The sequence below is a fragment of the Anneissia japonica genome, unplaced genomic scaffold (genome assembly GCF_011630105.1).
Source record: "Anneissia japonica isolate Jap-2015-1 unplaced genomic scaffold, ASM1163010v1 scaffold69_len1423075_cov170, whole genome shotgun sequence".
Classification (NCBI taxonomy): Eukaryota; Metazoa; Echinodermata; class Crinoidea; order Comatulida; family Comatulidae; genus Anneissia; species Anneissia japonica.
In genome coordinates, this window is record NW_022748202.1 from 1,208,094 (window position 1) to 1,220,306 (window position 12,213).

The following is a 12,213-nucleotide window of genomic DNA, read 5'->3' on the forward strand; positions in this document are numbered from 1 at the left end:
AAGTAATCGTGACTCTCATGTAGCTGTCTCTTATACACTTCTAGATGTGTATAAGAGACAGATATAAAGATGTATCATTGCGAAATGATGCAGCACGTTGTTCCATAATAAATATAGTGGAGAAGGCGATGACAATAAAAACAAAAGTCACTGAGTTTTTTGGAACATAATTTACTAAATACGAATATTTCGTCCACTCTCGTGGACTTATTAGGTGATACACATTAGAGATACAGTCCGCGTTTGTTTCACGAATTAAAAGAATACACATGGTTTGGTGTGGCAAATTATGTTAATTAAATTGAATTAATGTGACTAGATCATCTGACACACAGTTTGCTCATACAGTACTTATAATATGGGCCTACGCTTATTATAGGCTTTACTACTTGCACTCATCAAGAACTGCTTCAACACTTATCATTATATTTGTGAGGCCTATGTATACAGTACATACATCTAATTTAGCACGATATAAATGGCAGTGCTCGCAGTCAATAATCAGTTCAATCAAACAGGTAAACGGGATACATCACCCCTCGAGAGGTAGGTACACGAACTGTTTGTTTTTGATAACCTTTTTGTCCTTTGATGCTTCTCTATTGTCTGCTTTTGTGAATCTTTACTGTGTGTACGTAGTGATCACTGAGGCATCTCATAAGCCTCTTGATCGATATTCAAATCACATCAGCTTCCGTGTAACGACTTATGGACTTGTTTGCTATTATCCATAACTGATTATATCACCAGAGTACAGGACTCATTCTAGTTTAGTACCACATCAGTAGTTGAGTTTGCAGACTTTTCCGAAAGATGACTTCTAAATGGATTGGTTCATTGAAAGTGAGGCAGCGAAATGTGTTGTTATGTAGGCCTTCGTAGTACACACTGATCATAACGCGATTCACAGCCTTCCAGTTATTAGCTCAGCATGAGTTTAAAGCAGGTGTCATTTTTCATAAATTTATAAAAGGTATCCTAGTTCCGCAGGTCAAGTTAATGCATGGGTGGATACTATATATCTACCGTATATGCTGTTGGTGCTACAGATGCTGTACAGGAAGACCCGCATCACTATGGATACAATGAAGGATTCAGAGCTTATTCATTCTCTAGAAAAATTAAATATCGTGCCATTTAGAAGCCATTCGTTTGATCTGAGAGTTGATCTCAATTATCGACACTTGCAGAGGTTACCAGTACAAGTCTGCAAGATGACAGACTTACAATGGCTTAATTTGAACGTAAACAGACTATGTGATCTGCCAAAAGAAATTACTCAACTCATCAAATTAAGATGGTTATATCTAGAAAGTAATAAGTTTGAATCTTTCCCAGCGATTCTCTGTCAAGTTAAATCTTTAGTGCGTTTATATTTTAGCAGTAACTCATTGACACGACTTCCGGCCGACGTTAGGAATCTCCGATTTCTGAGACTATTAGATCTTACAGACAACAACTTCTCGGATTTTCCCGCCGAAATCTGCTGCTCAGAGTTGCAGAATCTTGAAAAACTATTTATTGATAACAATCGTCTGACATTTATTCCTTCTGAAATAAATGAACTTGTAAAACTTCAGTCATTGTGGTTGAATGACAATCAGATCGAATGGCTTCCGCAGAGTCTGGCAGAACTTCCTCTATTACAAGATCTCCAGATTAAAAACAACCGTCTTTATGGCTTGCCAGCATACCTAGCTCCAGGTTTGGACAAACTGACGTCCATCGAATGGGAAGGTAATAGATTGACACTGGCACTGAGAGGGCCTATTTCTCGTGGAGTGAAAGACCTCAGGGAATACCAGATATGGGCCAGAGAGATGGCGTTGTCGAGGGAGATGGTCGAATTTCGAAGTAATCGTGACTCTCATGTAGAACGTCCATGCTACAGGATGAGAACTAGACCAAGAGGTGTAGCAGTCATTATTGATAATTTCCCAACAGAAGAAAATCACATTGATGACAACACTGACACAGGTAGGACTATGCGGTTTAGCATTACATGACACAGAGAATGGATTAACCAAGGAGGTATATAGTACCTCCTTGATACGACCATGCCTCTAATTGTAAAATGTATTTAAATACAATATAAAAAGAAAAATGATTAAACATGTTAAGTCTTAGTTTTAAACAATAATCAGTATTCAAATAATTTTTTTCTCACAATACGTTGATTAAATAATTATATAATAATTTCCACAGACAAACTTCGCAGTGTGCTGATCAAACTCGGCTTCAATGTGCGAATTATGAAAGGTTTGATGTCACTAGATATCATCTCCGCTCTTCGCTTTATATCCTTAGAAGACCATCGCTACGTTGACTGCATCGTTTTCGTCATCCTGTCAACAGGATCGAGTACGTTAGGCAACGTCCGTGGCAATGATTCCGTCAAGGTTGACATACGTCAACTCACGGATATCTTCACAGCCACCAACTGCCCGACACTTGCGGGAAAACCTAAGCTGTTTTTCTTGCAAATACTGGAGGATAAAACTAGTACCGCATCACCTCGGGGCGACAACGAAAGTACGAACAAGGGTGCATCGTATAAAGATAAGAGCATTTCAGCAACCGTGGACCTCATTCCAGATGAGGAAGATTTTCTTCTGACGGTTGCCGGGATTCCGCACACGATGTTACTGAATTCTACCGTTAGTGTGTACAGTTTGTACGTTACGTTGTTGTTTGATGTTTTGGAAAACTATGCAAGGAAATTAAATTTGCTTGATCTTCTTGCCACGGTACATTCTCAAGTGAAGCAGATTGAGCTCACTGGCACTTCAGAGACAGTACATGAAAAACAAGCCCGCATCATACCGTTTATACAAACTTCATTACGCTACAATCTCTACCTAAGCATTTACAATAGTTCTCGGGAAACGCCGAAATAACAGTGACAAAATCATTGATTCAAGCATTATCATAACGACAAATACAATATGACGACACAAATCATAACGTCGGATTAGTAATTTATGGGAAACATGCTGGAAATTGTAAGAAACATTTAGAAGAAGAGGATTCACGAACAATGGAGAATAAGAATCTATGGAATTCAACTTTTAAGTATTATTGATGGACAATCGTTTTTGCAATTGTACACTCTATAATTATAATTAGATATATATATATATATATACATATACATAGTATATATATAATAGTGCTATAAGATTCTATGCTGGAAATATAATAATGGTAGACTTATATAGCGCATCATGGCGTGAATTCAACATGGCTTATTATCCGCAAAAACGTCACAAGAAAATCCAAAATTAACAGAATAATGTAAGGATTGGACCTGCATACGCCGACCGTAATTAACTATAAATGCTCCTATTTAGGAGTGGAATCAGGATTTTCCCGACGGTTCCGAGGTCCCCGACAGGTGGGGGGGGGGGGGGATGTCCCCGACGAGATAAAGGTGGCGAGTCTACTATTAGGCCTATGTAGAAAATACATATAATTTTTTTTCTCTCCGGCGATTGTGGTTGTATTCCACGACGTGAGGGAGGGGAAGCTCTCCCGACCCTACCCCTTTCCCCACAAGCGCCGCCCCTGCTCCTTTTACGCTATACAGTAGCAGCACAGCCTCCTATCAAAATTGACGAGGTGTGTTAGCGGTGGATTATCTTTAAAGCCAATGTGTGAAGAGAAAAAAAAATTGTCCAAATGAATTGTCTTCAAGTTTTTGAAGAAATACTCGGGCATTGCTAATAAATATGAGTCACAGATTTTTGAATATATAAAAAACGCGCTGGGGGTTGGATGCCTTATATTCCTCTTTGATTTCACAGCTTGCAATCACACTCGTAGCCCATTAAGACCTCGCTTATTTGCGCTACAGTATAATGACCTCCTCAATTAAAGACCACTTTTCTTTAGTACCATATTAACAAATGTCTTTTATCTTTATTATTCCCAAACCAAAGCTGAAGACTACGGAAACCCTGGTCCTCAGCAACATCAGTTAAGTATATACCGTAAAACCTCGAATAGAAGCCCTGGGCTTCTTTTTTCTTTTACAAACTTTGGATGAATGGCTTCTTTTCGAGGCTGCCTTTGCAAAGTAAAGAAGGGGCATTCTTTTTAAAAATGAATGCTTTAATTTTTGGGAATTACTACTATAAAACAATAAATAGGGCCACTGTAACATCATGGAAACACCTAATAAACTGTATAAACCAATCATGTCTTTAATTTATTTTGTATGTGTATGCACTGTACTTTTGCCAACTAAAGAGGGTGGCTTCAATTCGAGATGGCTTCTTCTCAAGACTAAGCCCATTGGGCTTCTATTCGAGGTTTTGCATTACTTCTGTGAGAGAAAGTGAAAGAAAAAATAAATTAAAGTAATTGCTCACTTAAATGAATAAGTTAAGCCTGGTTTCAAAAGATTATAAAAAAAATAATAAATACATAAAAAAATAAAAAAACAGACATTCAATCTAATTTTGGTTGGCATTTATTAAAACTAGCATACCTGCTAATTGGCAATATCTATAAGATAATCTACCTTATAAAATAGATGAAACAAAAACTAATCAAAGTAGTCTGTTCATATAATATGTAAACAAAATTGCTAGCAGTCTACCGTAATTAATATATTTCCTCCATGGTAATATAAACCAACTTCTGGTATGAAAGAATTCTAATTCAAGACTATTTTAAATTAAAACGGCCTTGGTTGGTAATTTTAAAAATATCTATCCAGTAAAATAATTTTTAAATTGATTTAAAAAATAAATACTATTATTGTAATCAAATTACTCTTCTGATATCGCAAGTTAACATAGCAATCAAAATCATATTTCACTATGCATGTAAGGAGGCAATGCATCTGCAGAACAAAATTGGCTGTTCAGAGCAATGCTTAGTACAATAGTCTTGACAAGATAAGGCAAAAGTGCAACAAAATAAGGCTTATACAATAAGCATTGCATTAAATTCAATATAGACAAAAAAGTGTATTACAAATTTAGGTGGCAGGATTGCAGTAGATTTAAATACATAAAATAAGGCTGATACAATAATATGCATTGCATTATATAAAATACGAAAAAAATGTATACAAATTTGGGTGGAAGTATTTCAGTAGATATATTTATATAGATAAAATATTAAAGGCTTCTACAATAAACATTGCATTAAATACACTATAGACAAAAAAAAAGAATAAAATGTATTGTATTGAATACAATATAGAAAAAAATAGTCATAAATTATGCCATTACAAAGAGTGTTTCATTTTAATACAGTAGACAATTTGAGAAAAAAATAGCTTACAGGAGGAGTATATTAAATAAGGATATATTAAAATGTATTGCATTGAACTCAACAGACAGAATGAAATAGTCATTAATTAGGCAATTACAAAGAACATTGTATTAAATACAATATAGACAACTTGAGAAAAAATAAGTTTACAAAATAAATATATTAAATTATTTTTAATATGGTCCAGAAACTGATCTTGTAGTTATCATTTAGTTATATTATACTGCACATAATAATTTTAAAAATACAGTTATTTATTTTGGATATAGTAATTTCTAAGTCCATTTTATTTTACATGCCAAATTGTTGCAAGTTCAAATGTGAAAAAAAAAATCCAATACTGAAATTTTGGGGCCAGTCGGTTGTGGGTAATACATTTTTTTTGCTTCCAAATAAATGCTCTTATTTACAACTCATGGCTCAAACACAAGTAAATCATATAGAAAGAAATTGAATAAAATGACATTATGGTTCTCACTGTCACGTTATTAACTCATGGAGTTGTTTGAACAATTGACAAAATTCAAATATTAATATTAAATATTATTATTTCTTGGAGTACAGCAACACATATTAGATAAAATTTTTACTTTGTATTATTATCTTATTAGATATACAGTTTTGAATACAAAATTCAATGAAATGAAATCATTTAATCTTTATATATATTTTATATTATTCAAAGGTACAGTAATAATACAATTTCCAAGTCACTTGATACCTTCAGTTATGATAACAGCATCTTACAATGAATATGATTCACTGAGATTAAAATTTGGGAAAACTATCTGAAATTGTATTAAATCATTAAAGTATATAAACATACAGTACAGGCCAAACAATATAGTTTTTTTTAATGTTTTAACTACGAAAATCATCAAATTGTTGACTTCAATTTCATGGTTTATATGCAATGGATACAAAACCAGTACAGCAGTATTTATGCAGCTAATAATTGAATATTGAATTTTGTTTGACCAGTGGTGCTACAGTAGCTGGTAAATTTAGGTGACTTTTAACTACTTAAATTTAGTGTAATTTTTTTGCTCATCAAATTGGGTCTGCCTAAAAGAGGAAGGGGAGGCTGGCGCAAGTTATTTGGCACGGAGGTTATTTTCGAAGGGGGGGGGGGAGGAATGTTCCCAACCCCTCCCGTAGATATGCCACTGTGCCCAAGTGTACTATATAATAACACAGACAGTAAACTGCAGAGAAATATTCACTTAAATTAAATACTTTAAAAACTACTTACATAAAATAATGACTACAGTGAGAAGTTGCTGTAATTGGATAAAGTCTATACTTCTTAATAGCTTTTCTGATAGCTGATTAAATAGTTAATATATTGCACTAATTTGTTACCAGCAGAATACTATGCTCTACCTAAAAATGTCCTTTATATCACACCATTTGTACAAACCTTTACCAGAGGGCTACAACTGTACTATATTTATTATTTGATTCATAAATGTCAATGACAAATACACAGAACATACCGTAAGTACTCAAATAAGCACTGCGGTACTTATAAAATTTTTGGAGGCTTCAGTGCGGCGCTTATTCTAGAGAGGCGCTGTATTTAAAACTCTGTTTCTCAAAGTGTTTCATTATACACAGGGTAATTACATACTCTTGATTAAGCTTATTCGAAAGAGGACAAAATCAGGTTTGGTGTGGCGCTTATTTGAGAGAGGCACTTATTCAAAAGCGGTGCTTATTCGAGCACTTACAATACCATACTGTAATGTTGCAACAATAACCAGCTTATAATTTTGAGTGGAGAAAAACAACAATACATTAAGAGCCTTGTAAAAGGCACCATGTCCTCAAAGTGAGTGAAGTTGGCCTGGTGGGGGGGGGGGGGAGGACATATAAGTGGTCCTGATGACGAAGCCCCCACCCCCAAAAAATATGACAATTCACAGGTTTCAAAGGCTTATTTTATATATGTAAATAAATGTTTTTCTCCTCGATGAACTGTGATTTTTCTCCCAGACAGGAGGACATGGCCCAACATACCCCCTCCCCATTTTAGGCCACCCTGCTCAAAGTTGAACAGTTGGTCAATTATATAGTATAACAGATGAAAGTCATGTTTTTAAAAGTGATACAGAAGATAATGTAAAAAGTAGTTCTTGTAAAGCCAAAAGCATATAACTACAGATTATAGTGTTTTCCGGTAGACGTTATTTTATACTATTAAAATACTTGATTTATAGGAAAAGTTGCTATTGATATATATTTCAATCACTAAAGTTGAAGTCACTTTTAACAATTTCCTTAACAACAATGCCATAGATTAGGTGTTTGCAAAAAGGTAGATGAACTCAATTTTAGACAAATTGTTTACTATTTCAACTTGTTAATATATTGATAATTACTGATGTTTTAAATAATGTCGACAGGAAAACAAGCTTTATGGATGATGATCTGGCAAAACGGTATTACCTAATACATCATTTTGACCATTTATCACATCAAAGTAGTTAATGACGGGGGCATCACTTGTTATGTAAACCTCCCTTTGCTCAAGTTTTGGTGATTTCAGAACAGCTAATTTCTCTACATCTTCATTTGCTCTAGATTCTATGTGGATTCTAAGCCCAGTTTGGTCAGTTTTACCACTCTCATTTACCAACGCAGGAATATTGCGATAGTTATCAGACACACTACTGTGGTTAAATAGATTATCCCTGCGATGGATTATTCTTCTATGTCGTCGAAGATTATCAGAATTTTTAGTCTTAAAGTCGCATTGCGGGCAGAATAGAACAGGGAGATCTTCGCGGAAATGTCTTAACAACTTGTGTTTCTTAATACTTGCACTCCAGACGGATGTAAAATCACATAAATCGCATTTGACCAGCGTGCCATTGTGAATGTCTTGGTGCTTTTTCATTGCACGTTTAGTTGTAAACGTTTTACAGCAGTGTTCACAGGTGTAAAATTTTGGGATGGTGATGGAGCTTGTGGGAGTTTTGCGAAAAGGCTGCACGCCGAAAACGTCCCTGCAATGAATTTTTCTCTTATGTCGTCGCATGTTATCAGAGTTTTTCGTTTTGAAATCGCACTGGGGACAACTTAAAACGGGAAGGTTTTCTCGGAAGTGTTTCAGCTGCTTATGTTTCTTGACACTGGTATTCCAAACAGATGTAAAATCGCAAAGGTCGCAATGAACTAAAACACCATTGTGAATGTCTTGGTGCTTCTGTAATGCTTTTTTTGTTGTGAAGCGGCTAGGACAATGTTGACACATGTGTATTTTAGGTTGGGTCACTGGTTGGGATGTTGCAGCTTGGTTGAACCTTCCAAAATTCAGTCTAGCCTGTCTGGCCCACTCACTAGCCCATGGAAAGTGAGGCTGCTCTATAGATTCTCTGACACTTATTGTAGTAATTTTCGTTGAATCTTGGTGCTCAGCTATTGTTGCGTTATTATCAGCAGGAATGGTAGGCCTACTAAATTCATCATGACGAACGCCATTTATATTCAATGTGTCCAGTAATTCTAATTGCACATTGTGTGAATTCTTCGCATAAACTGCTTTCTTTTCAGCAGGTAGAGATGACGCTAGAAACAAAGGGTGGTTAATTCTGGTAGCTAGTCGACCAATTTTTTTAGAATTTGGAGTATACTCTTCTGTAACTGTTCCTGTTCCTGAACTTAAGCTTTGTGTTTGTGGTTGAGGATCTGTAATTATAGTAGTCATAGAACTTAGATCATTAATTTCAGGCCTGGATACCTCCTCTGGCGCAGGAGTGTGTTCATCAGTATTCATTAGTTCTTTAACTCTATTGCTAGACATTTTCCATTCATTTTCATGAGATGTGGTTAAATGTTGTATCATCATTGTCTTCTTTAACGAGCTGTTCTGGCAGAGGCGGCATCGGTAGAAATGAATTGGGATGATGTCCAACATTGGCTCAGCAGTTGACCAGTCACGTACTTTGACATCGTCAGCTCCAATAGCTTGTAGAATATTTGAGAGCTCCATAGTGAGAGCTTAAAAGACAAAAAAATAGCAATTTGTAAGTAAATGAAACATGATGGCTTACAACACACATCATCCCAAGTTGCCTAGAAATTTAAAGAACAAACTGAAACAGCAACATATAAACTCCTGTGCAATTTTGTCATTGATTTTAAGTTCTTTATCTTTTTTCTTTTTTAAATTTTAGAATGTTGAACTTTTTGATTGTTATGTTTTAACCTTTAAATTGTTTTTTTTTAAACTTTCAAAATGCGTAACTTCAACTGTTTAATTTTCAAATGTTTTTTACCTTTCTAAATTTTTATTCTCCATTCTTAAACCTGTTTGATGTTTGTCAATGCTGTTTATTTTTGTCTGGGATCCCATTAAAAATGAGCCAGCATTTGCTAGCTTTAAGGGCCATCCTGATTCTCCATTCACTCTGTTTACTTTGCTTTGTGCAACCATTTCTGTAATGTTTTGCATGTTGGTGTACCAAATCAATTTCAATTCAATTCAAATTCATATCATTATTATGTATCAATGTAGAGCAATAAAAATTATTTCATTGTTAAATGTTGAACTAGATGAGTAAGTATCACAAAATTTTTGTTGAATATCCATAAAGTTTTTTACACTGTTTTATTGGCAAATAAAGAATAGGAACAAGAATAATTATGGAGCCAGATAAAAGACGACCCAACTATTAAAAAAAAATACAATTTCACAGTTTAAAATACTTAGTGGTATAAAATACCACTATTTCTGCATTTATAGTAAAATAAAATCAGGAACAACACAATATAAATTCATTAATATGACAAATAATTAAAATTCTGTATTAAAAGTTCAAAAAATGTTAAATACGGAGCTAAAAAATGGTACAAATATTCTACTATTTCTACTGAATGTTGTTCACAATAACTTCAGGAAGTCTAAATCCAGAAAATGTAATTAAGCTCGCGTCCTCCTTCCTCTTCTTTTATTTAGCAACAAAATAAACAAAATAAAAAAACAAAATAAATTGACATTTCTGAGGTAAGCCAAGTACAATATTATATTTCTCTCTAATTTTTAGTTCTAAACTTTGGTTATTATAATTTCAAATGGCCAGTTGTACTATTATACAAAAAAAGAGACAAAAAAAACTACAAAAAAAAACAGTACAGTGTCATTCAGTCATATTGAGTTGTAAAAGAAACAAATATTTGGTAGTGTACCATACTGTATATTCATCGCCTTTTACTACACATACACAGGCCTAAATTGTGACGTCAGCAAGCACAGATGTGCTGATATACGGTATTACTGCCCTGATCTGGTTGGATCCGGATCTTGATAAATAGAAATACTCAGGAAAGGCGTATGTTCCGCTCATATTCATAATTTAACTAGGGCTCCTTACACACTGCACAGCAAAAGCATAGTCTCCCCGCGGTGTGATTTTTCTCTGAGAATTGATGACTAGGAGCTTGAAATCAATCAGTCTTGCCAAATTTTAGTTATTATGGTATCAAAACATTTAATACGACGACAACGACAACATTAAGAAGAACATGGGCAAAAACAATAGCCTCCCCGGAGCTTCGCTCCTTCGGGGAGGCTAATGAATGAAAGCTGGTATGTACATCTGGCAAATGCTGCAAAGTCTTTTAATTGCGTGGAGGATACCTAAAAAATCAGCTAAAAATTGCTAGGAAAATAATAGGCTTAAACAGAATAGTAATTGCTGCATAACTACTGTACATTGCAATTGGTTACGAATTGGTCAAAATGCCTAATTTTCAAAAAAATCTATGCGGAAATCGGCCCTTATTTCCAGAAATGACGGATTTATAGGCCAAATTTTTGTGCGGATGATAGGCCATAGGTCCTATAACTATGTTCCTGCACAGACAGGTCTTGCCTACTAGTACAGTCTGGAATCTGGCCTGTACGACAGTACACACACATCATCAATAATACATATGAGGCCTGTCGTGGAAAAATGGTTAAGTTGTCGCACAGGCCAGTATTGAGTAAATGATCTTTAAAATATGGGAGCTCAAAAAATTGCCAAAAAATCCGAAATTGTTTTTCACTACAAATCAATAGTTTAATGTCTTGTTAATGTCCCAAAGTATTAGTGGTCAACAAATCGTTTATTTAATGTTATTTTGATAGTTAATTCTATTAAACAATGTATGCACAATTAACTTTGAAAGGCAATTACTCAAAATCATGTTTATCTTGACTCTATGAGTGCTGTACTTTCATTTTCCAATAACTTAGGCTTGAAATGTCCAATTTCAATGAATGACCCCTCATTTTAAAGATCAAATACTCGGGTATCTGAAAATACCAATATCTTAAAAAATTGTTGCTACAACTTAGCCATTTTGCCACAACACGCCTCATATAACAATCACAACGAACACACAACACAAAACATGTTGGTCAGAGACTCGGTCCAGGGCAAGAGCACAAGCTAGGCTAGGCCTCCTCTCTAGGATTGCTACCACTCACTAGAAGAACTACACTAGATCGAGGCCTAGGCCTAGCCCTAACTAAGCAGCTAGGCCTAGGCCTAGCTAGCTAGGGAGTGTGATGCCTAGGCTGGCCCTAGAGTTAATCAGGCAACAATCAAGAGATAATTTGCACTCAATTAAGTACAGATGAACACATAAGCCTACTTTGTACCTTCGTTTGTCGCAGCCAATTTGTTACTTTCTTTTTTTCTCCAATTAATTCTGCAAAGAGCAAAGATTCAGCGATGACATAAAAAGATAAAATTAAAAGATCATTCATTGATCAATTGTGTTGTGGCTGGTAGTTACGTTACATTTCGCGTTCCACGTTGATCGCGTCAACGTTAAGTTAACGCAAAAATATTTATGTGATAATACAGTTAACAATATATTTATATATTCAAATTATACAGGGGGAGGGCGAAGCAAAGGAGGAACAACGTTCCTATACAT

General features: G+C 35.0%; 1 protein-coding gene across 1 annotated transcript; it reads left to right on the plus strand.

Moving 5' to 3' along the window:
- Positions 1–392: 392 nt before the first annotated feature.
- Positions 393–3,121, plus strand: LOC117120760 (caspase-8-like). The gene is made up of 2 exons (XM_033265840.1): positions 393–1,977; positions 2,206–3,121. Exons 1-2 carry the CDS (start codon positions 1,032–1,034, stop codon positions 2,895–2,897), a joined length of 1,638 nt encoding a protein of 545 aa, XP_033121731.1. The 5' UTR covers positions 393–1,031; the 3' UTR covers positions 2,898–3,121.
- Positions 3,122–12,213: the final 9,092 nt, after the last annotated feature.

Excerpts from the sequence above, each read along its gene's own strand:
- LOC117120760 (XM_033265840.1), top strand. The coding sequence starts at position 1,032 with ATGCTGTTGGTGCTACAGATGCTGTACAGGAAGACCCGCATCACTATG. Across the intron at positions 1,978-2,205 it reads TGATGACAACACTGACACAG|ACAAACTTCGCAGTGTGCTG; the intron begins GTAGGACTATGC and ends TAATTTCCACAG.